The sequence below is a fragment of the Hylobates moloch genome, unplaced genomic scaffold (assembly GCF_009828535.3).
Source record: "Hylobates moloch isolate HMO894 unplaced genomic scaffold, HMol_V3 SCAFFOLD_4, whole genome shotgun sequence".
NCBI classification, from domain to species: Eukaryota; Metazoa; Chordata; class Mammalia; order Primates; family Hylobatidae; genus Hylobates; species Hylobates moloch.
Window position 1 is genome coordinate 171,106,290 of NW_026652279.1, and position 25,933 is coordinate 171,132,222.

General features: G+C 44.4%; 1 protein-coding gene across 5 annotated transcripts in view; it reads right to left on the reverse strand.

The window, feature by feature from the left end:
• Positions 1 to 25,933, reverse strand: part of COL4A1 (collagen type IV alpha 1 chain) — a 155,429-nt gene that overhangs the window by 64,602 nt on the left and 64,894 nt on the right. For all 5 annotated transcript variants that reach the window (XM_058438064.1, XM_032151314.2, XM_032151313.2 and 2 more), the window contains exons 3-4: positions 225 to 314; positions 81 to 125 (exon numbers count right to left, since the gene is read on the reverse strand). In XM_058438064.1, the coding sequence (XP_058294047.1) occupies positions 81 to 125; positions 225 to 314 (135 nt within the window). The remainder of the gene's footprint in view (positions 1 to 80; positions 126 to 224; positions 315 to 25,933) is intronic.

Genomic DNA, 25,933 nt, shown 5'->3' on the forward strand with positions numbered 1-25,933 from the left:
GGAGGGGAAAGGTGCCCGACTCTGGGAGCGGGCCTGTCCCATGCACGGAATCATCGACTGTGAGTAGCAACTGTACTCACTCTTGTCCCTTTTGTTCCAGGTAGTCCTGGTTCTCCAGTATCACCCTGGAACAGAATAGAAATGCCATTGTCATTGATCACTGTTATCTCAAGAATGCAGGCAATCTTACATCCACCCACCCCCAATCCCACAGCCGTGCTTACCTTTTGTCCTGGTGGTCCCTGCGGCCCCTCAGGTCCTTGCATTCCAGGAAACCCAATGACACCTTGTAACCCCGGGAGGCCCCTTTCACCCTGCAGAAGAGAAACATCAGTCAGGCAAAAGGCAGCAGCAAAGAAACAGAGGAAGGAATCGGTGACCAACTGTGATGGCTATTTTTTTTTTTTTTTTTTTTTGAGTTGGAGTCTCACTCTGTTGCCCAGGCTGGAGTGCATGGCATGATCTCGGCTCACTGCAACATCCACTGCCTGAGTTCAAGGGATTCTCCTGCCTCAGCCTCCCGGATAGCTGGGATTATAGGCGTGCGCCACCATGCTGGCTAATTTTTGTATTTTTAGTAGAGGCAGGGTTTCACCATGTTGGCCAGGCTGGTCTCGAACTTCTGATCTCAGGTGATCCACCCGCCTCGGCCACCAAAAGTGCTGGGATTACAGGCGTGGGCTACCACGCCTGGCCTGTGATGGCTAATTTTAGGTGCCAAGTTGACTGAGTCACAGGATACTCAGATAGCTGGTAAAGCATGACTTCTGGATGTGTTTTTGAGGGTGTGTTTCTGGAAGAGATTGGCATTTGAATACATGGACAGTAAGGCAGATCTGCCCTCCCCCAGGGTGAGCAGGTGCCATTGTGTGTTAAGGCCCGGATAGAACAAAAAGGCAGAAGAGAGGCCAATTATCTCTCTTCTGGAGCTGGGACACCCATCTTCTCCTGCCCTTGGACATCAGAACTCTGGGTTCTCTGGCCTTCGGATTCAGGGACTTGCACCACTAGCCCCTTAGGCTTTCCAGCCGCTGGCCTTGGACCCAGTTAGGCTTCAGGAGTCCCGAGTTCCCAGGCTTGCAGACGGCAGATCATGGAACTCCTCAGCCTCCATAATCCTATAAGCCACTTCCCGTAATAAATCTAAGTATCATCCAGCCTTGCGCAAGTCCACAGTGAGTGTCTGGAAACGGACAGCAACGACTATTCAGGTGGTTTTGCTCTACTGCGTTTTAAACTCGTGAGGGCAGGAAATATTTCTATCTCATTCCTGGCACAATCCTTTATATATACTAAATGCCAAATAATTTCTTGGGTAAATAAATACTTTAATTGGGTAAATAACTACTTTATTGTAATAAATAGTGAGGCATTTTTCACTGAACTGGTTATAATTTCACTCAATCAGTGGAACTCTCTTGTTAGCAACAGTCTCAGTGCTGCGATTCTGTGATGGAGCCTCCAAGACTAGACGACTTCCTCTTTAGAGACCATTAGGAGGTGTGGGCGGGCAGAGTCCACAGTGTGAGCCTCATGCAAGATGCTTAGCCTCCCCTGGGCCATCATGGGGTGATGGTGGGCTTTGATGAGAAATGTCTTTCAAGAGCATTTCTTGGGCTGGGTGTGGTGGCTCATGCCTGTAATCCCAGCACTTTGGGAGATCGAGGTGGGCAGATCACCAGAGGTCAGGAGTTCGAGACCAGCCTGGCCAACATGGCAAAACTCTGTCTCTACTAAAAAATGCAAAAATTAGTTGGGTGTAGTGGCGCACACCTGTAACCTCAGTTACTCAGGAGGCTAAGGCTGGAGAGCCACTTGAACCTGGGAGGCAGAGGTTGCACAGAGCCAAGATCATGCCACTGCACTCTAGCCTGGGAGACAGAGTGAGATTCTATCTCAAAAAACAAAACAAAAAAAACCCATAACCATTATAAGAAATCAAGAAAACCTATTTACTTTACAGCATGTGGACTTCAATGCATCCTTACCATACGAACTGGGTAGATTCAGTAACCACTGTTAGCTGATTTAAAAACAGACGGCAGACACTTTGGAGATCACAGGCAGGATTACTTAGTGTTCAGTGCCTTTCTCAAAGTTGCATTAGTTGAAAGTAAAAATCAACTGACAAGCTATACATCACATAACATAAATATCCAAAGTCGTCCTTCTTTCCAAACCACTCAGCCAGTCCTGGCACTTACTGGTGAATTAACTGCCTGCTCCATTTTTACAAATGCAGGAAGGAGGTTATGAACCTGGGACTCAACCGGCACGCCTCCATAGAGCTGTGTGTTTCACTGAAAGAAGATGTCAGGAGTCTAGACACAGTATGTGGATAAACGTGGGAGAGATTGTTTCAAACCCTAGAGAATTGAATCAAACAGTAAATGGATGAAAGAACCTCAGGTCCCATAGTGTGGCACTGCCCCTTCAGGCCAGCAGCATCCAGGGTGTCGGCCAGAAGAGCAGACATGACGCCACGAGGGCCCTGAGCCCAAGGTTTGACAGGGAAGGCTGGCTCCTTCTCCCTGAGGCCTGTGACAATGAGGAAAGAAAAACATTCCCAGACCAGGACTTGTTTAAATGAAGAGCTCCTTAAATACACCCTGCAGTGATGGCCCCAGGACACAATGGCAGAAAACCCTGCTGTAAGGAGTTACGGTGCACAAGGTCACCAATCTGGGGCACCCGGTTTTTGGATATAGGAAAAGCCTGCTCAAACCAGAATAGGACTGAACTCCAAACAGCGGCTAAAATAAATAAATAAATATGGACTTGTGTAGCCCCAAGTAACCCAACATCAGACAGGAAGGAAATGAGAAAGGCATGTCCATGTAGAAGCTTTCTAATACATTTGGTGGAGTATTTTTAGTACTTAATTAATATTGGCAGTATTGCCATGAGACCAGCAATGATAAGATTTTATAATTCTCAATTTAACCATGGAATGCACTGAGGACCAGAGCCAGATTAACTGATTTCTACAAGTTTCTCACTGAGTCAGCACTACAGCCAGAAATAGAAATGAGGTCAGCCTCCACCGCAGTCCCTGTTTTTTCTGGGTCACTAGAGCAAGTCGGTTCCCAGCAGAACATCAAACAATTCACCAACTTCATGTTAGCCCAAGGTACCGACCCTTTTATGTCCATTTCACAGATAGGGAAATTAAGATTCCGATGCTTAACTGACTTGTCATATGTCACTGGGTGACCCCTCGTGCTGCTGGGAACAGAACACAGAAATCCAAATTCCCAGACCTTGCTTTTACCACAAGGACACATTCTTTCCCAAATGTCACCAGAAAGTTTAAGCAATCTGTGTATCCCCAGAGCTTTGAAATTAAGGAGCTAAGAAGGAAGTGACTCCTCCATGGACATAGTTCTTGCCATTCCCCACATATTTTTTTAATGTTCTTAAACTTTTGTCCAGATAAAAGTGCACACGAATAATCTAATACTCTGTACCCTGTCCAAGGTTATTATGGGAACCAGAGCAGAGCAAACAGACGGGATAAGCACTCAAACAGCTATACAGTTAGCTGGCGACCAGCATGCAGTATGGGGCCAAATTATTCCTCCGAGCTTTTAGCACATTTCCACCAGGATTATAAGAAGAGCAAAGAGCTGGACATGTTGTGCAAAGGTTATTGGAGCTAGCAGTGTCCAAACCAGACTTTGCAGCTGCAACTGGCAATGCTACTACTGTGACCACAGTGACCCGCCCCTTCCACTGAAGCTCAAGGCAGAATGTGCGCAGTTAGAGTCAGGGAGCTACAGGACCCTCGATCATCTGTTTCCCATGGTGTGCTCAAGGCAAGGTCCAAAAATCCATGGCGGCCACAGACTTCATGTCAGGCAAAAATGAAAACCACAACCACTGTTTGTCACAGCAATGACTATTTAAAATGGAAGAAAGAAATGAGAAACTTGAAAAACACTACACAGAAAGTTTTCATGCAACTGAACCTTGTGCTCTCATTCCTGAACATCAGTGCAATGTAGAACACTGATCAAAAAAGGTAAATCATATACCAAAACCGGACACGATTACTGCTGTGTCCTCAAATGATGAAATTCAGAATTCGTGGAGGGAGAACAAAGTGCCATTGTCTATAAAGATGAAAGAATACAACATGGAGAATAATCTTGGCACCAAAATTAGGCATTCTAAATTAGGCATGAAATAGGGTTTCATGCATGGAGCAACTTAAAATTCTTGCTTAATGCATTATCTAAAGCAAGCATATACTTTTTTAAAAATCCTTAAAATGCGTGGATAGAAAGTCATTTTATAATACCTAATTCTTTCTCTTCCTCTTCCAATGCTTGTAGAAACAAGTTCATGATTCAGGAAAGCAAATACTCAAATAAGCTTCCGTCATAGCTAAGTCAGAAATTCAAATACAAATCAAATACCCAGGACAGTTGAAGTTGAAATAGCATGAAGCTTTTAAATGTGGGGGGAAAATATAATTACCAACAACAAAAACTGATGTTAACACAGAATATACCTAGAATAAGCAGTCATCAAAATTCTTACTGTTAAAGGCCCTATGACACCTGTTTCAGTGGCTGACATGGAATCCGTATCTTTAAATCAAAATTTTAATGGATTTTTCCAATCTGAAATATTAGGATCACGAATCTTCACAGTGGACTGAAGCACTCACAGAGATGCTGCCAGCTCTCGGGGGCTTCCTCTACGCACGGACTGAGTATGGGCACCGGGTCTGGTATTGAGCACTGAGTGTACTGGGTATGGCAGCCTCCATGTGCTGGGTGCATCCACGGGAAACAAGCAATGCTCATCAGGGAAACTGCAATTCCTTCTCCACCTCAACCCTGTAACTTCTTCACAGGCAATGAAATTGTTTTATTCATTCATGGTGTTTGAATTCAATAAAATGTCATGGGATGCTGAACTAGCCAATTGCATAACGTGACGCTCAGCATGAGGTAGGATTCCACATACGAATCCTAAAAACTTTAAGAGGTAGTGAAAGGTTACTGGGCAGGACAGGACCCCCATTGCCTTTGCAGTCCAGGCGTTCTGGGCACCATTCCAGACTGGCTGGAGTCCGCAGCAGTGGCTGAGAGGTGCAGGGCAAGCTGCGTCCGGGACCACGCTGGCTCTGCTGCTGCTTTCTGTCATCTAGAGCCTCGAGATTTCCATTTACGAGCAAGACTGCAAATCATTCAGGGAATGAAAGCCCTCACATTTGAAGCCAGAGCTCACCAAGTATCCAGTGAAAGGGAAATGATGTCAAGGATGGGTCACAGTCAGCGGGTGACTACAGAACTCTTTCCGAAATTCCACAAGGCCAACTCCTTGAGCCCAACCACTATCAGAAGAGACATCAGAAGAGACATCTGCAGGGCCATTTCCGGAACGCCGCCGCTGGGAAAGGGGTGGGAAGGCTGCGGTCGGTGCCGGGGGGTCATGGAAAACTCTGTGACGAGGCCCCGCCGGGAGCTCCCTCCATGCCATGAGGCTTGACGTTAGGGCAGCAATACTGCCACCACGGTTTGAGGGGGGACAGATGCAAGGAGATCCCCTAGAGGGTCTGCTTTCCCTAAGAGGAAGACGTGAGTGCTCACTCTCCTTTGCTCTATGAGACATACAACTGAACTCTTAAAAGGATGTATATGTGTTCATTAGAAGTATGTGAATGAAATTTAAGTGTGGATTGTTGCACTTAGCAGCTACATTTATCATTACTATTATTTCTTGCATTTAAATATTTAACATTAAAGCAGCAAAGATTAAACCAATCATGCATAAAAAGCGTGGCTGCAAATCTGTATCTTCTTCCCGAAACTCTCATTTTCTCCCTCCAGCCCAGACGTCTAGCTTGAGACAGTGAATATCAGGAAATGAGTGCAGTGGCCCTCCATCAACTATGTGGGTATACGCAAGAACTTGAGCAGCGCATACAGATGCACCTCAGCTTATGATGGGGTATGTCCCAATAAGCCCATTGTAAGTTGAATATATATATATATTTGAGACAGGGTCTCACTCTGTCACTGAGGCTGGATTGCAGTGTTACTATCTTGGCTCACTGCAACCTCAGCCTCCCCAGTAGCTGGGATTATAGTAGTGTGCCACCATGCCCCGATAATTTTTGTATTTTTAGTAGAGATGGGGTTTCGCCATGTTGGCCAGGCTGGTCTTGAACTCCTAACCTCATGTGATCTGCCGGCCTTGTCCTCCTAGAGTGCTGGAATTACAGGCGTGAGCTACTGCACCCAGCCCAATGGAAAATACTTTTAACTCAAAAACACATTTAATACACCTAACCTACCCAACATCGTAGCTTAGCCTAGCTATCCTTAAACATGCTTAGAAAACTTAAACACTGGCCTACGTTATGCAAAATCGTCCAACACAAAGCCTGTTTTATAATAAAGTGTTTAATATCTTGTGTAATTTATCAAAATCTGTATCAAAAGTGAAAACCAGAACGGCTCACGGCCCCTGACTGGCATTGCGAGAGTTGCCTATCGCACAATGCTAGCCCAGGAAAAGATCAAAATTCAAAATTTTTATCTTTTGAATTTTGAATTTTGATCTTTCAAAATCCATGACTTTCAGATATCATGAGAGCTGTTCTATTTCTAGGAGACTGTGGACTCGTCCTGCCTCTTCTGAAGCATGTGGGGTTGTTTGGGCAAGTTCCTCATTTCATGGGCCTCCACTGTCCTCCTTCTATCATTAGCTTTGTTCTGACTACTCCCAAGGCTGCCGATGGTGGAGATGAGCAAATTTGTGTGAAGAATGGGAGAGAACTCAGTGCCGGAGTCTCCTGGCCAAAAGAACAGTGGCTGGGGTCTGAGGGGTGGGAGTTGGGCTGGATAAACTAGAAGTGAAAATGCCTTCCTCTGTATGGCCAAGCCTGGACTATAACTTTCATACTGGACTTCTGGCCCCAGGATTCTTGAGTGGAAAATCCCAAGCCCTCACGACAAGGTCCATGTGATGAAGACAGTCCACCCTGTGCTCAGCAAAAGCCTGCCTGCAGCTATAGCATTTAACGCAGAATTGTCTCCACGTGTCCATGTTCAAGGAGAGATTTCTGTTGGACAAATCCTGACGCTGAAACATTATCTGAGCTCATGATGAATTCTGGCACAATTCTAGGCTCAAGTATTCTATTATGAATTTTAACATTCACTATGAAGTTGACTGACTGAGCTGAACACTCAAGTCATATGTAATCCAAAGCTAGAAGGTGATGGTTACAAAGGAGATGCACAGTGAATATTTCTGATAGATCCACATTTACAAAGAAATAAAACCATAGATATTTTCTGATCCATGAAAATCCACTTTGCACATCAGCTTAAAAGAAAAAAAATGAATTAAAAAGAGTCCTTCGGAAAATACTTACTAAAGAACTATCATTCAACACAAGAATAACTCAAGGGAGCTCTCAGTATGGTCTTCTTATAAACAATTTAAAACTTCCCCGAAAGCCATCCAAAAGCAAACAAACCATCTGACGTCCCCGATCCAGTAAAAATGTTCTAGAACTGAGTGCTGATAAATTACTGGCAGCCAAAAAAAAAATCTTAAAAGTTTCCAAAGGTCTTTAAATCTTACGAAAGTTCCAGACATTTGTCCATGATGAAAGTCGAGACTCACTCATGGAAGTGCACAGTAAAGCTGTGAGCAGCAGCAAAGGTCTCCAGAGGCAACTATTATCTTCAAGAGTTTTTTCTTATCTTTTTTCAGAAAAAACAGTCCAACATGCTCTCATTAATTCTTACTCCAAAGCAGTACTCCGTTTCAAATATTGTTAAACAGAACCATTTTAAGTCAGTCCCCCCGAGCAGTCAGATTTCCACTTTGGAAAGGAAGAAAAATATGATGATGATCTTTTTCCAAAGGCTTGTGAACCTGCTCAGTCAGATTCCATGTGTACCTGCGCTCAGGCAGCGCGTCTGTCATCAATAGCTTAATTCTGTTTTCCCATCAAACCACACCAGCACGCAGTGCGTTCTCTGGAAACACTTGTATTTTCCTGGCTCCAGGCTCCATCGACAACACATTCAAATGCCCATGTGAAGGGCCAAGCTCCTGGTCGGGGCGTCCATAGACACCCACCCTTCATCCGTCTCTAGGCACCTGCGACCCACACAGCAGCACCCCAGGGCCCTGGCACCCCGCAGCACATTCGAGAGTGCTGCCTCCATGTGAAACAGGCACATTCACACCCTCCCCGGCAGGCCCTGGCACCTCAGACACACCCATGGGGTCTCAGCCAAGCACCCCCTTGTTGAAGAAGTACTCACACACCGAACGATCTGGAGAAAACCCAAACTCTGGCAGACAGTGGATCCAGCTGGTGACGGGACCGGGCGGAGGAGCCAGCGGCCTCAATCAAGGCTTGGGTGAGGAGTCTCCGTGGGCTGCAAGCTGCTCGCCACTAGAGGGAGCTCTGGGACTATACATTTCCCCCAAATAAACTCAACCTCCTTGGTGGACCTTAAAGAATTAAGCCTTTTTCTTAAATATTCATTGTAGTAATATGTTACTATTAAAATATTAAATATTCAGTGCCATTGAACACATTCTGTGGGCGGAGTGAGAGAAATCACTTTGATATGGCCTAAAAGAACTCTATGGTAAATATTTTTAATTAGGATTCAAAATTTAATTAAAATTAAATATAAAAACTAGTAACCTGAATATTGAGGCTATTGCATGACAGGTAAATGCGGTCAGTCTATAAATAATGAGAATGATGGATATTTTCTAGATAGCATTTTCACATCCATTTTATAAACTGGGAGAGTATTTGAATCTAATGACAATACAGAAAAAATAGCAAATTCTGTATGGAAATAGAAAATAATGAAAAAATTAAATTCTACGAAACATGCATAAAATAGATACAAATGTGATCACAGGGAGGTATCTAAGAAACCACTACTAAACATCCCACTGCCAGTAAAACTTATGTAAAGCTTCTTCTTTGGTCTTCTTCCACTACAAGTTTATAGAAAACTTATGCATTAAGGTAATTTAGTCCATTCTCCTGAGTTTTGCCAATTCTAAAAGAAAAAAAAAAATCTATCCAGTTTTTTGGATCCCAAAAAAGATGATAACATTCTCTCCTTTGCTTAACCTATCAGCATGAACACTCATTAAAGCCAAAATCACAGACACCTCTACCTATTACCTAACATTCTGTTTCTCAAACATATATTTTTAAAAATATCTTTAAAACAAGAAAGACAGTACAGAAAACAAGTGTTATGCACAGGCTTGGAACCCCGCTTGCTGCAGCTATGGACGGTGTGGATGGTTGTGCATGTTGCACACTGCAGCAATCAGGGCCCCAAATCAGCCACTGAAGCCAGGTGTTGGCACAGCAGGAGGCCTTTATCTAATATGACAAAGCTGGAAAAAGCCCAGTGGTAGCAAAACCATCCTTCAAATAAGTTGCACAGAGCTCTCTGGGGGTTCCTGCCTGGGTGACACCCCAAGGATGGCAGGACACACCAAGCAAGAGGCAGCCTCCGTGTAGACTTTAGAGGCTTGGTACTGACCTGCCGAGAGTTGGGAAGCCAACTGAGGAATGTCCCTCAAGAGAGCCCTAATCCAGGGCAGGGGCTGAACTGCCCAGTCACCACTGCCAACACTTTGGTTGGCTTTTGGTTTTGGTTTTTACTTACTCCATTAAAATACATAGATATATATAGAATACTATCCTCAAAGAGCTAGAAATGGACATGGCATAAATGAATGCTTCCAACTTGAGCTCCGGCCATTGAAGGAATGATCACACTTAGGAGTTGCTGAGAGTCTGCACATGAAATCACGCCTCTGCTCACCAGCACAACTGTCTTTTTTTTGAAGTTCCATGAAATTTATCACAATTCTAGGTCATGACTTAGTTAAAGATTTGGGGGAAGAAGAAAGATTGCAGGAACATAAATAATTGATAACAAAATATCAATAAGAGGTTAGCTCTCTTCTGAGTTTGTATAAGAAAAAAATATATATGTTTTTGAGATGGAGTCTTGCTCTGTCACCCAGGCTGGAGTGCAGTGGCATGATCTTAGCTCACTGTAACCTCCACCTCCCAGGTTTAAGCGATTCTTGTGCCTTGGCCTCCCAAGTAGCTGGGATTACAGACGTGCACCATCATGCCTGGCTAATTTTTGTATTTGTAGTAGAGACAAGGTTTCACCATGCTGGTCAGGCTGGTCTCGAACTCCTGACCTCAGGTGATCTGCCAGCCTCGACCTCCCAAAGTGCTAGTATTACAGGTGTGAGCCAACGCTCCCGACCTATTTTTTTTCTTATAAAGACACTTCGCTTTATTTTTCATTAGCTCCAAAGCAAGGACCCTGAGGGTTCGAAAGACGTGTTCTACATTAACAGAAATGTTGAAAAATGCCAATTAGTGCCTAAGTACTTAAACAGCTGAGGATGTTATTAACTTGAACTTAATAATGTATGTGGGTGTGGGGCAGTGTCATGCAACAAAACGAGGACACAGAAAAGGCAGGAAACACCACAAGGTAGGTGATGGATTTTTTTTTCTTTTTCTGGTCTGTGATAAAAGTAAACTTGAAAAATGCAGATGAAATACTCTGAAGATAAGAATTATAGTTAATAATACAAAAGCATGAAAGAGAGTCTTCAGGTTTAAACCTTGAGAGAATTGCTCATTGGCAATTAAGAAAAACCTTTCTTTTTTTTTTCCTTAAAAATGTGTTAGATATATTTATCAAAATTGGGTTTTACAGGTGCCCTGCCAGGGGACATCCAGGGTCCCCATCCTCTGAGTGGTCCCGTAGCCCCTGCGGTTCCCCTGCCAGCATATGCACAGCCGCGTACATAGCACCTTCAGGAGATGCTGGAACCCAGCAGGCAGTGACTGGCATTCCCTCTCGTTCCCTCCCCCAGCACCTCGAACAGATGGCACAGGGTAGGTACTCAATTAATATTTTCATGACTGGGCCGGGTGCGGTGGCTCACGCCTGTAATCCCAGCACTTTGGGAGGCCAAGGCGGGTGGATCACCTGAGGTCAGGAGTTCAAGACCAGCCTGGCCAACATGGTGAAACTTGTCTCTACTAAAAATACAAAAATTAGTCTGGCGTGGTGGCACACACCTGTAATCTCAGCTACTTGGGAGGCTGAGACAGGAGAATCACTTGAACCCAGGAAGCAGAGGTTGCAGTGAGCCGAGATCATGCCATTGCACTCCAGCCTGGGCGACAGAGCAAGACTCCCTCTCAAAAAAATAAATAAATAAATAAACAAAAATAAACTATTTTCATGAGTGACTCAGGAAAGATCCCAAGAAAATGATATAAATCTACAAGAGGGTGCAGATTTAGGAACCCTAATTTCAAACGACTGCAGAAACAAGCACCTGCACTCTGGGTGAGCACGTGGAGCTCTGGGCGCCCTGCTTTCCATGCTCTCTCTTCAGTCACTGCATGGATGGGCAAAGAACTGAAGCCTGGAATTCTGGTGCTGGCTCCAGCGCCAACCCCTGGGACGCTCTGAAAATCAGCTTTGCCATCATCTGTAAGTCAGGGATGACTCCACCTGCCTGGCTCACCTGGCAGCATTATTTTAAAAATCAAACATGCTCAAGTATTCAGTTAAATGCTGCACAAATGGTTCTGAAAGAAACTGGTCTGACTTTACTGCTTTTTAAACACATAAATATTTTGTGTTTATTCTCACGATTTCTATGTCCAACAAGCCAGCTGCATTTCCTCTGAAGCCACAAAATGTTTTAAAAGAGAATGAAAAGGCCACACTGCTAGTGTTCCCACAAGTCATGACCCAGGAAGTATCTCACTCCTGTTTTTGTGGCTAAGATAGACATAAGAAAATTGGAATTTCTTGAGTATTTAAAAAAGATGACAGTTTCAAGAAACTCCCCCCTTTATCTTATACTTAAGGTTTTGTGTTTTTTCCTTAATAAATATCTCTGGAATTCATGCAGTTCAAGCCTAGAACATTCTATTTTTTCTGCCAGGTCAGCCTGGGTCTTAGTAAAGCCACCACACTCCTCCATGGTTGGCCTGGAAGTAGCTAACGACATACACAGGTCTGAAATCCCCAGATTACTTCCTTACCTCCAAGCAAGTTGCTTGTCTGTATCTTATCACTGATAACATTTTCCCCCAGGATGCTGCAATAATTTCAATACTCCATTAATCATACTTGGAATCTAAGAGATAAGAATAGTTCCCTTGACTCCCAGTTATACAATTGCCAGGTTAAAACTAGACAAACCAACTTTGCCCATAGAATACAATGTAATCTCGGCAGAGCTGGAGGTTTTACAAAACCCATTATTAGCCTAACCTCATGAATTTGAAAAAGCAGTAGTGAGATCAATCTAAATTAATAAGTAACTGAATTTTAATCTCTTTTAAGTAAACACCAGTAATTCCTTTAAAACATATACAGTCACCTAAAGAAAGAAATTAAGCCAACATCTTGAAGTTTTCCTTTTGTGTTTTGCTTAAAATCTTGGTTTTAAAACTGAATAGATAAGAAAAGCATATAATTGCAAAATCGATACAAAATGCTGGTGCTTAATTAAGACAATAAATAGCTACTTCATAAATACTTAAAAATGGTCTTCCCTGAGCTGCTAATCTCTCTTCACCTCAATGCTGTTCATAAAATTGGCAAGCCTGTTTTCAAAAGATAATATGGAGATATATTTTAATCCAAGGTGTGGCCCAATTATTTAAAAATTTCTATCAGTAAGATCTGATTTAATGCCATTTTCACTATGCCTAGTTTGTAGATGTTTTAAAGATTAAACTTATAGTATCATTTCCTGCCTTTTTTTCTTAACTACTTAATGTCAATAGACTAAAATATTGAGATCTTTGGCTAGAAACTAAGATGTGGAAACAGACCAATTGCGTTACAGTTTGTAAATTATGAGGTATAAACTTTCTAATAAAAATAGATTGTAGAGTATATAAACATGTGACATTTTCCCACGTATATGGAATTTTTTTTTAAGTTGTATCAATTGGGGGATAGATGACCAAGTATGGGTATGGTAGACACACACACACACACACACACACACAAATACACACACACAGAATCAGAGAGAGAGAGAGAGAAACAAAGAGACAGAGACAGAGAGACATAAAGAGACAGAAGCTTCACTAAGAGGCAGGTTGGGGGCACCTGGTTCCCACACCCCCTGACCTCCCACTCCCAGGGTCTGAGGTCTCAGACACATCACTGAGGCAATTTCTCTTTGGCAAGAGAGGGCCAGTCAGCCAAGCACCCTGAAAGGGCCCTCCCTTGACTCCCAAATATACAATTGCCAACTTGGTGGAAACTGAGCTCTCATGGGAATTCTAAACCTACAGGCGCCCACCCTTGGTTCTCCACAGGGAGAATCAGCACGTTCTGTGAAGAAACAGGGAAAGCAGTCATCTTTTTAACAACTATTTGATATTCCACATAAATATCCTGCCGTGGGTTAGGCCCAGAATTTCGGGATAACAAATAAGGCAAGGACAGGGAGGCAGCCCTGTCTCGGGTCTCCGGGGAGCCCAGGGGGCCCCGCTGTGGAGAGGCTGATCCCAGAGCCCTTCCTTGGTCCCTATGGTCCCTAAATACACCCTCCTGGGAGGAGCTACACCTCGCTGCACACACAGTCCTCAGGTGCCCATCTGAACGTCACCCTCGCTGGGCAAGAGGTGCCCGGTGACAGGTGGGAAAGGGACGCACAGGGACATACACGCGCCTTACAGGACTCAGGAAGCGCAGCTGGGCGGGACCATCGCGGAGCACCTGCCAAGCCACGTGCTTCTGCAGTAAAATCACCCACATGTTTCCAGAGCTGACACCCCGCGATCAAGCACAGGACGCCTCTGAGGAGTGGCGGTGCGGGGTGGGGAGGCGGGTATACATCAGGAACAAAATATTGGACAGGATGGAAAAGAACATGTGTGTTCTTCTCTGTCATTGGGTGAAGCAGATTCCTTTAAAAATCCAATTTTGAAGGGCACACACCCAGTAGCTTCCGTGCAAGGTAAGCTTTTAATGACTACCCACTTCCGGGCCCATCACTACCCGCTTCCGGGCCCGTCACTACCCACTTCCGGCCAGTCGCACCCAGCAGGCGGCTCCTGCGCCCCCTCCACGTGGCAAGGAGAACAGGGAAGCCTTGGAAGGGAACACGTAACCCAGAATGCGAATGAGCAGCCTCCAGGCTGGGGGACTCTTTCTTTTAAACACAGGTAAGACACACATTTCGGATTAACAATATAACTTCCTGAAGGCAAATGAGTGAGACAGGAAAGGAAACGGATGCTTATACCAACTCCCACGTTCCTAAATTATGATCTATTTCCCCCTCCCTTTCGGTTCATGGCCTTATCCAATAGGAAGATCAAAGAAATGGCATCTGGTCAATTGTCTGTAGACGAGGGACAGAAATCAGAACAGCTGGTTAAGAAAGTCAGGCAAGATTTAAATAGAGTGACTCAAGTACTAGCGTCCACTTCACATGCCCAGATAAAATGATTTTAGGAATAAAATATGGAGAACCAAATTGATTAGCGAATGGAAAAAACCACAGACAGTGAGGAAAATGTAACAAAATTTCCCAGCTGTGATTGCTTCAACTTGGGATCGTGATTTTTCAGAAAAGAAAAAGGGGAGGAAAACCGGAGATGGCACTGGGGATTCAACAAACTTTGGTTTTCCCATCAGCAGATGTGAAGAGACAGGGAGGATGAAGGCGCATTGGCTCAATACTGCAGAGTCACCGCTCCCCTTTCCTCAAAATACATCACCGAAAACATAGCTGACACTGAGGAAATGTCTGCTTGTGAAGTAATCACCCATTATGGGCCTGATCTTCCTTCACTTCAGATGAGTGGACAGTTCTGACATGTACTGCATACCAAAGTTCTTTTCCGTAAAATAGCTTTTGCTCTAGAAAGGCCCAAGTAGAGTGTTGAAGTACCTCCAGCTTCCCAGGAAAGATCTCAACTCAGAGGACATTAACATTTAGAAGGGTTTTAGAGGTCAGAGTCCCAACTCTTCCCTCGTAGGAGGTTTTCAACTTTAAATCTGAATGACTCGAATTTTTTCAGATTGACAAATTTCCAGCCAAGTACACAGTTACCTAAACACAGCTGGGATGCATTTTGTCATCACACATCACTGTACACGTCCCGCATCCCAGGATAATAAAAGTGCTGTGTTCTGAATGTCCATGCCCCCAAAATTCCTGTGTGGAAATTCTAACCCCCAAGGTGATGGCATGGAGGTGGGGCCTTGGGAGGGGATGAGGCTCATGAACAGAATTAGTGTTCTTAGAAAAAAGACCCCAGAGAGGGCCCCCACCCTCACGCTGCCTACAAAGAAGGGGGCCACAGCCGACCTCGAATCTGCTGGAGGCTTGATCTTGGACTTCCAGCCTCTAGCACTGGGAGGAACACATTTCTGCTGCTGAAACCACCCAGTCTGTGGTATTCTGTTACAGCATCCTGGGGAGACTAAGGGGAAAAGAAAAAACCCTATGCCTATACTTTGTAAAATGTCAGTAATTTCCTTGAGCCCCACTTCCGACGTTCACCCTCTTGTGGGTGACTTCTGCCGGCTGGCCTTGGCTCTCACTCCACGGTAACTGCCCTCCCAGCTTGGCCCACCAGCTCTCCTGTCCCCTTCCACAACATCAAATCCACACTGAGTGCCCAAGAGCAGTGCCCTCCCAAACCCCCCACTCAGGAAAAAGGAGCAGAGCCAAGCCCGAAGCAGGTGGACAAGGAGGGCTCCATTCAGGCCACGTGGTGGAGGGCTGGGGGGTTCCTGAAGAAAGTGTGTGTGTGTATGAGTGTGTGCGTGTGGTGTGGGTGCGCATGGTGTGTGTTCTATGTATATGTATGTGGTGCGTTTGGTATGTGTGGTATGTATGTGTGTGTGGTGTGTGTATATGTATGTGTGTGATGCATGTATATGCGTGTGTGGTGTGTGCATGCATGTGATATGTGCATGCACACATGTGAAGTAGAGAGGACAAAGCACACAGGTGGCAGGCACGGGTCATCAGGGCTTGTCGTGACTCCCTGGAAAATCACACAGATGTACATGAGCCCTGAACAGAGAGAAAGGAAAAGTGGATGAGAAATTGTGGTGGGAGGAACAGAAAGGGCAGAAATTTTATAAAGGAAAGAAGGGTAAAGGGGGTGAGTGAGGTGGGACGGGATGGTCCACCTCCTCTAAGACCACAGGGAGCCTCCCCAGCCTCCTGCAGAAGCCACTGCACCTCCGGCCCCGACCACACCCTGCCCAGGTCCCTATCAAAGGCCCCCAAAGAAGAAAACACCACTCTGCTTTCTGCCCCAGTCACGCCGGCGTGCTGTTCCTCGCATTTGCTGGAAGTCCCCCTGTGGTATGTTCCTCTGCCCTGACAGGCAGGACACCTGTGGAGCCACGGTCTCCTGCAAAGAAATGCACGTTCCACGTGCAGAGGCAGAAGCAAGGAGGCCTCCAGCTGCCCGGAACCTCTGCTCCCAGGGCTCCTGATGTGTGGTCCAGGCAGGACAGGGCACACCTGTTCACCCAGGGCCTCTACATTCAGATCCAGGGCAGGGCACCCAGCCCCTCCTCCCAATCAGGAGGCAGAATCCAACACCTGCCACCCACATCAGCCCCGTCGGGATGATTAATGACGTTGCATCCATAAAACTCCAAGAACCTGGAGACAAGGTGCTGCCTCCCAAAGCCCTGACTCAGAAAAACACATGGCATTTCCAGCCGGCGTGGTGAGGAGACAGTCAGTCTGGGAACAAGATCCACCGAGGTGCCTCTTGCCCTTGCCCAGGACATATCGATGAGACTGGGGAGCCCCACATGGGGACACAAAGAGACAAACAGTGACGAACAGTTTCACACTCATGGAGATGTGTCCTTTAACATTCTGGAGTCTTATATGTGGAAGTGAGACGGGCGAGGTGAGGAGGCACAGCTGTCCGTGGACATTTCTCAAAGTACTAACATTTCCAAATCAGGAAAAACCTGATGACAAACAGGGAAATGGAGTTTGGAGGCGTAACTCATGGGCCATCACACCTGAGCGGCTGCCTCAGCTTTTGGGGCCTGCGAATGACCATTCGGTTTGCCCTTCCCTGCCCCCTGCAGATCAATTTCTTCCCATGGGACATCCATTCTCGCAGCCGTGCCTTCTCCCTCCCTGGAGGTCTTAGCAGAGTGTTCACTTGGGGGTTCAGTTGTGCTATTACTGGCTGGCGTCTTCCATCATGATCCTGTAGGGCAGGCTCCAGGACTGCCGCTGGCCACCACCCAGGCCCACTGGTACAGCAAGAGCCCATAGGACAAAGAGGCACTGGGATGAGGGGACATTGGTTCTCCAGCTCAAGGAATTTACTGGCTCTACTATAGACAGATGTCATTCATTTACCAATCTTCTAGGGAAAACCACTTCAAAATCAAGCATGTCACCACATGCCACAGACTTGGGAACTCAAGTCTTAGGGTTGTGGATTTCTCACCTAGGAGGGCAAACTAACCTAAGGCCCTAACATGCTACAGCAGGACACCCACAGAAAATTCTCTGGTTAAGTCCTCAAGCTCTAACAAGACGTGTATAAGAAATTCACATCTATCATTCATCACCTTCATGTATTTGTCGAAATATCTAATAAAGGAGAAACCGTACCAAGGGTCTTTAACCCTTCTGATTTCACTACAGCTTTTTAGAAATTAGCCAGGAATAACTGTTAGCTTCCTGTGTCAGATTCTCATGTGAGGAAATCCAGAATCATTGAATTTGGAGCCAGTTAGCATTAAACTCATAAAACTATGTGATTAACCAAGGCTAAGCTAGATCAAGTATACTTTTACCATGTTTAATGGATTTGCCAAAGGAAGAAAAATCTGACAAATGGGCACCACGTCCCCAGAGTCATCTGGTTTGCTCATTAACTCTGACTAATTCTTCCTTTGTTTAATTGCACATTGTGCTAAACCACTTCACAAGGATGAGGGTTCTGTTAATACCATTTCTGAGCGTGCAGTTCTCCACACCCACACTACATAATTATCTAGCATCACAACTTGCTGTCTAGAAACGTATTTGAATGCTCAAAATATTCTACCAACAAACAGGAGGAAAATTCCATTGGCCAGTTTTCGTTTGTCAGGGTTTGTTTTATGTTAAGTCTTTGATCTTGAATTAAAATACACACTCTCATTTTGCTCCCCTGAAAAGAAAGCTATTTTCCTGCCAGCCAATGTTTTGTCAAGATCATATTTACAAAAAAATATTTTTTCCCATAAATAGTCAGGACAGAGGCTGCCGATGCTGGGCCACACCGATGACAGCCTGCACTCCTGGAGAGTGCTCTGGGCTTTAAAAGTCACGGCATGTGATCTGCCATTCAAGATACTTAGTTTTCTGCTGCTCCTTCTGAACTTGGAAACAGAATCAGCTCCCTATTTTTAAAGCTGTACTAGGTTCAGTGAGCTCCAGATACAGCTGCAAATCAAGAGCCATCAATTTGTATGATGGTCTTTCCCGAGTCTAACGGGTCCCACAGCGCATGGCAAAAGGGCACATTTTACGGTGGGCAGAAATAGGAAGTGGAGCTGGAAACGAGACTGTGCAGCTCACTCTCCCTGTTCGGGAAGGGGATGTATGTGTATCAGTGACGTCCAAGGCATGGGGAGCCAGCGACGGGTGGGCCTCATGTGCGGAATAAAATAAACCATTTAGCATGGATCTGCTTCCAGGGGCCTTTCTAGGGTACGTTGTTGATATTTTACTTTTGGATTCAGGCATATTTTTTAAAAAATTCATTGTTTTCAAAGAACTATCAAAAAAGACAAAAGTAGGTGAATGTGGGAACCCACGCTGATCACATGGATTCTCACGATTCCTCTGCCAGATGATGATTCATGTGCGGTATGTGGAAATAGGAAATAGGGGACATCTGGAAAAAAATCTTGGCATTGCAAACGCCAGACAAAACACGGAAAAGGAAAAGAGAATGTATTCTATTAACCCATTTAGCCAGCCAGTGGGAGGGGAGGGAAGACACCCTCGGGTCCTGCAGATGAGCCTGAGTGTCAAAGTCAGATACTTTGGGGGGTAGAATCCATTAGGTGGCAAAAACAAAGTGACATCTCACGCATGTTCCCCTTTGAATAGTAGCTAGACCAAGCAAGGCTGGCCGATGGGAGGAAGGAGTCTGGACGTCGGTAAGTACACGCACATCGGGAAAAGCTGTTGGCAACAGAAACTCGCAGCAGTATTTGGAAAAGTTGGGGAACTGAAGAAAAGGAGAGTCGTTTTCCTCACATTTTAAGGGGTAATGATTCCGGAAATGGATGATAAACCACAACGCTGATTAGAAATTTGGATGGAAACTGCAGGCAGACCTCCCAAGTGAGCCCATCTCATTTTCCCTCCACCAAAAGCATCCAAAAGCTACAAACACTACCTAATGGTCCTGCCAAGATTCTCAAAACATTCTAATATCCCTTTAATTTAGGTCCTGGGAGCGCTTCTGTCATGGATGGAACAGGTCCATTTCTCTGGGTTTCCAGGCTTCACCTGCGGATTGTGAATACTTAGCTGGATGAGGATCCATGTCTATGTCTTTCTATCCATGGATCTGTCTAGAACTGAGCTAACAAGCACATTTTCCTCCCATTTATTGCAACTTCAAAATGCAGCTGCTATTCACATGACATGCATATGTCCCCACGTGTGACACTGTAAATTTCTTAAGTGCTTTTACGTACAGTATCCCCCATTCAGTTCTTTTAGCAATTCTGGGGTATTTCCAGGTCAGGGCATAACTTGGTTAAAACAACTTGGTGAAAAACAGTGGGTAGATGGGGGAACTCACACTAGACTCAAGGTTTTATCCACCAATCCACCCTTTCACAAAGGCCGTTCCTGGCTTGAGAAATAAAAAAGGTCAGAGGCTCAGCACAGTGGCTCACGCCTGTCATCCCAGCACTTTGGGAGGCCGCGACGGCAAGTATCTTGAGGTCAGGAGTTCCAGACCAGCCTGGCCAACATGGTGAAACCCTGTCTCTACTAAAAATACAAAAATTAGCCAGGTGGGGGGGTACACGCCTATAATCCCGGCTACTTGGGAGGCTGAGGCATGAGAATCACTTGAACCCAGGAGACAGAGGTTGCAGCGAGCCGAGATCATGCCACTGTACTCCAGCCTGAGTGACAGTGAGACTCCATCTCAAAAAAAAAAAAAGAAGAAGAAAAAAGGGGGGGTCAAATAAGTGTGGGGAACTGCATATGACGCAGCACCCACGGAAGGTCCAGATGATACACTATCTTATTACAGGCTCTGAGACATCCCAGGGCAAAACAACAAATGTCCATTTAACCTGAACTCAGTTTTCCCCAAATGCCTCTGTCCTTGGAACCTCTTCCCGTTTCCATCCCGGAGGAAACATCTGTTGACATCCTAAAGATGATCATATTTTGGGAAAGGCTAAACTAGACACTATTGTCTCTCAGGAATATTCAAAACACGTATAAACAAAGGCATTCAATTGATCTAAAATATATTAGTAATTTCAAATATGCTTAATGCACTACCTAAACAAATCTCATATTTATTTTTTAAACCACCTTAGTATTGTATACTAAGGAGCACTTTTTAATGTGTTTTGATTTTATGGTACATATTTCACACTTTATAAGTAAGAAAATTGAATTTCTTTTTAAATAGACTAGATTTGAAATTCTCACTAAGTCAAATCTGGCACAGTGCCTCTCACATATTAAGTACTTAATAAATTACTGTTATTATTAATAACTCACCATTATTAGTTCAAATGAATTAACTTATCCAAAGTTACAAAGAGTCTACACAAAAATATTTGCTTTCATGTGCTTGAGTAAAGAATTCAATATATAAGAAGAAGCATAACACCTTTAACATTTAAAACAATGGTTAATATAATTTATAGGAAAATTTTTTAATATTCTGTTAAAAACAACACATACAAGAAAGAAGCTATGCAAGAAGATAATCATACAAGAAGATAATTATTGTTCTTTAGTAATTACTGGAGATGCAAATCTATTCTACACAGATACTAGGAATAACAAGGAATAAAAGGAGAAGAGCCAGTCCATCTATACAGTGGAATATTTAAAGCACTCTGTCCTTGTATGTTTTAATTTCATAATGAAAACATGGCTAAAACTATGTCTATTGTTACCCATGTGTAAATTAGAGGAAAGATCATGGAAATAAATATATTTATAAATTGAAGATCATTGAATTCTCCAAAAATACAAATAAAGTACAATCCCTGTCTCAAAAAGGAATTTCATCTAAGATTTAATTACAATTAAGAAAATACCCTAAATTTATGATCTTAGGAAAAAGTGAGTCCCATACCTTAAAGGTAGTGTTAGATTCTAAGGCACTTTGACAATTGTTACAATATAGCACCAAAACGACTAGAATGTTGCAGATGATGTGTTTAAAAACAGCATGCAAGCTCAAGCCTAAACTCCTTATCACGTAGACGCTGCAATGTCTCTGGCAATGGGAGCTAATAAAAAACAATCAATGTAAAATGGCACATCTAATTCAACAGACTGGAAAATCTGTCCTCTTCTCTTCTTGTATTTAGGTATTAAATTTATGGCATTCCTTACAGATAATATTTTTCTTCTTATTTTGTATGTCCTTGAGAGAAATATACTAAGAATGCTTATTTTGCGTCTCTCAAAGTTCCCAGCAAAGTAACAACTGAAAAATATGCGTTAATTAATCGTGTATCTAAGGATCGACAGAGGCAACCCCTCTCCAGCTCTAAGTAGCCTGTGAAAAGGGAAAAGACACTTCTTCCAGATGTGGAGGAGGCAGAGGCACAAGTCGATGATCGAGAGTCAAAGAGAGGATGCTGAGAAGCACGGCCATGCCCACGGCCTGGGGAATCGCGGAGACACAGTTCAGACCACCAGCCTTCAAACAGAGCAAGGAGCTTCCTGTGGAGCGGAGTCTACACCAGGATTTCCGAAAGGCAGGGGCTGGCGGGTGAGCCGGTGCTCACGCTGGGGTGTTTCTGCAGCCCTCTCACAGGCCTGAAACAGGCTTACTTCAAAATGCCTTCCCCTTAGGCTTTCTTCCTATGGCACAGGGAAAAGCAATCCCGAATGGGGTGGGATGCACGTTTTGACGGGCTGGGCACCCCAACCTGTCTCAGAGGGGACAGTGGGGCAGGAGTGGCTGCTGACTGTCTGACCTGCCCCTTGTCACACAAAGGGGCTCGCTGTGGGTTATTTGTTGAACCAGGCTGGAGGCCCACGTTGACTCCTTTAGAACAGGAACTGGGAGGTCTGCCCAGGGCCCCAGAGGAGTAGGCTCGTTTGTTTGTGGTCCTCCAGCAGTCCTCCCCGTCTCGACCCGTTAGAGAAAGGCTTCAGAAGGCTTGCTGTCCTTGGCAGGTGGCCAGGGGCGCGGTGGGTCCACCACAGAGTCAGTAAGAGGAAAGGAACTTGCTTAAGACTTCGGGATATTCCGAGCCGTGTCTTCAGCTGGCCTGACTCCCTCAGATTAGGGTCTGCTTATCTGAAGGAGTAGAAACTGAGTCGTACTCTGGTTAGTGCCTGAATCCTGTTATTTGTCTTTTATTAGCTATAGAAGATGGGGTTAGTTCAGTGGTATTCAATCTAGGCTGAGTCTGCACCCCCACCCCCTGCCAGGAGACATTTAGCAACAGCTGGAGATACATTTATGTCAGGACTGCTGGGGTGGGGGTGCTCCTGGCATCTGATGTGTAAAAGCTGGGATGCTGCTCAACGTCCTACAATGGACAGGACAGACCCACAACCAAAAATTACCCCACTCAAACTGTCAATACCACCAAGTGGAAAAAGCCTGGGCTGGCTGGTTTCTTCCACTGCATAATCGATATTATAATAATGTGCATAAAACATACTCAGCCCCAGGCCTGGCCCAAGATACAGTCCCTTTCTCTTTCTTGCTCTGACACTCACAAGCCAGGATTTTTCTATCCTGGCCTAGATCTGTTGTGTAAAAGCAGCAGCTACAGCCAAATGTTGAGATGCAGAGAGACAGGTTTACACAAAGGTGTGACATGGACATACACCGATTGTGTCAAATATCTAGGCACTAAATGGCTGGTAAAGCTACAAACTGTTTGCCATAACAAAGGAAAAGGGTATCCTGTACAAACTCAGCCGTACACGACATTAAACTCTTCCCAGATTTCCTGGGCCAGAAATGAAATCACTTCCAGATTGGCCACAGACTTCTCCAGCCTTTTCAAATCAGATAAGGTACACATTTTAGACAAACAGAAAGCAACGCCATTGTCAAAGGTCTCTGCTTGGAAAGCAATCTTGGTTGTTCTATCTGATGACAGTACTATTGAAATGCAGAGCCAGTGTAGACAGGAGCTGTGATTTATAGACAATCTGATTAGTAATAACAGGATAATGTGCTGTTTCTCTATATCTTTGCCAAGGATCTGGGTATCGGCAGGGTTAAAGTATTACAAGAAGATATGAGATACCCACACAGTTGTCACTATTCACTAGAAATGCTACAATTCTGCTTAATTAAGACTCTGCTCACAAGACTGTGGCTTGGGAATGTCCCTTTTTAGAGTCACTATAGTAGAAACCATCAAACCTTTGCTATGACAGCATTTATCAACTGGTCCCAAGAGCTGTTTTCTCTGATTAATGCAGTTCAATTAACATGTGTCTTCACACATACGTGTGACAGATGAACCTAGTCTATATCCAAGCAAGCCTGGCAAATTAGTGAGGACATGAGAGGCTGAGGTCCTGCTGAATCGGGGAAGCTGTCCCTTGATTTTATGCTCCAGGTCCCAGGGATCACTTCCTTCTCAGAAAGACTTTTGTATTTGTTTTCTCAACAGCTTCTCCTGGAATTTGATGGTTTACTCTCGCCTTGTTATTTATTTATGTACACCAGTCTTCCATCTCTAGTTTAACTTTAAATTCCCTTTTTTGGACACTACAGGGTCACAGACTATGGTGATAGTGTTATGGAAACGTGGGCTACCAGGTTAGATTATTTGAAAGACGTCTTGTGCAAATTCTATTTTAGCAAAACATAAATGGTTAATTTCCTTAGCATATAGCAGTAACTTCTGGGAATGTGTCGCCTTTCCTACTATCTTAAATACCTGAGAAAATCAAATTATCATGCAAAAGAAGAGCTTAACTTTTGGCTATTTCTGTGAAGGCAAGCATTCAAAACCCTAATCAGTACAAGCAGACAGCATTCCCACACTGCCGCGGTCTCTGGAGGAGCACAGAGCCACTGTGTGCAAGGCCAAATTAATTACCTAACAGAAAACATCTGAAGATATGAGTGGCTTTCCAAGCAAGTGGGAAAATAAACAACTCAGCAAAGACTCTCTGAAATCCAGTAGAAACCTGCTGAATTTAACTGTTGAACTCAGATCAAGCTATCTAGTATTTACTGATTACTTGAAAACTATAAGATTATAACACCAGCAATGATCTGTTGCACTAAAAGGTATTTATAGTATCTATAGAATATAAGACATTTTGTCCATTCTGTCATATCTCCATAGAAAGCAGAACTTAGTCAAAAGAGATTTGCACTGGAGATATTCCCGTTTCTGTTGAGGATACTGATGGTTTGCAAAATAGTGTCAAAGTACTCCTCAAAGAGATGTGGGAAAATATGTCTTAGAAGTAATAATTTCCAAATTTCGAAGGCTGTGACATTCTGACACAGCTTGGTAACCTTAACTGCATCTGAGCTGTGCCTCCTACTGTCCTGTTTAAAGAACAACCAATCAAAATCAACTTAATATGTAGACATTCGGGAATATCAAAATAACTTCTATGAGGATAGCAGACGTTCAGTTGCAGCTCATAAGCAGACTAGTGATTTAAACCAGTAGATTTGCATTCCATTATTCCAACCCCTTTAGTCATTTTGTTTTTATACTAGGTCGGCATTTCTAGGGCTGGGACACTCTGAAGGTGCAGAAGGTGGCAGAAGGTGGCAGAAAGTGCAGAAGGTGGAAGGTGGCAGCCACTGAGGAGGATCCATTTCTTCTCTTGGCCTGCCAGCCTAGAGTACATTTCTTTCTTAGCTGACTTTGGGATGAGAGAAGGGGAACCAGATCGGAAACCCTAGCTCAGTGAAGCTTGAGGCATTTCACATCATTAAATTGATTATTTTAACAGGACTTCCAAGACAATAAGGGGAAGTTTGTTTAAAATTTCCTCTGTCAGTGGGAGGAAGGGCTCTTTCCCCTTCTCAATGCTGTGTGAACCATAGGACATGAAATGTTTATGCTCAAGATGAGAAAAAAATAGACCTTCTCTATTTCTGTTAAAATGATATAATACTAAACCATTTAGCTATTATCCTAGGCCTAGACTTCAAGAGGCCTTCTGAACCCATCCAATCATCACTGCCTTTTAAATCACAAATTCAGAATGGTCTAAGGTAGAGCTTGCTAGCATTTTATTTTAAATGTTCTTTATGGAATTAAAAAAATTTAAAAAAACAGTAAGAACCCCAACGTTGGCAATGGAGAAATAGGAGTGTAGAGGAGCAGATCAGGCCAAAAAAAGTCCTGGAGGTGCTGGGCTCCCTGGCCTGGGTCCCTTGGTGGGAAACCTGGCTAAGGCCACACAAGGAGGAGAGCAGGATCCTGCTCCTTCCATCCCAGTCCCGGCCCGGGCTCTGCTGACTCCCAGTGTCAAGGCTAAAGCTGGCCCCTGTAGGAAGCTGGCATGGAGCCTCCCTAGGACACAACTTCCACATGGCCCCACGCTTCTCCGCCTTCCTGTCCTGAGCAGGGTGCAGGCCCTACAAAGGCTCCCAGCCAGCACAGGCACAGACCTCGCCTGGGTG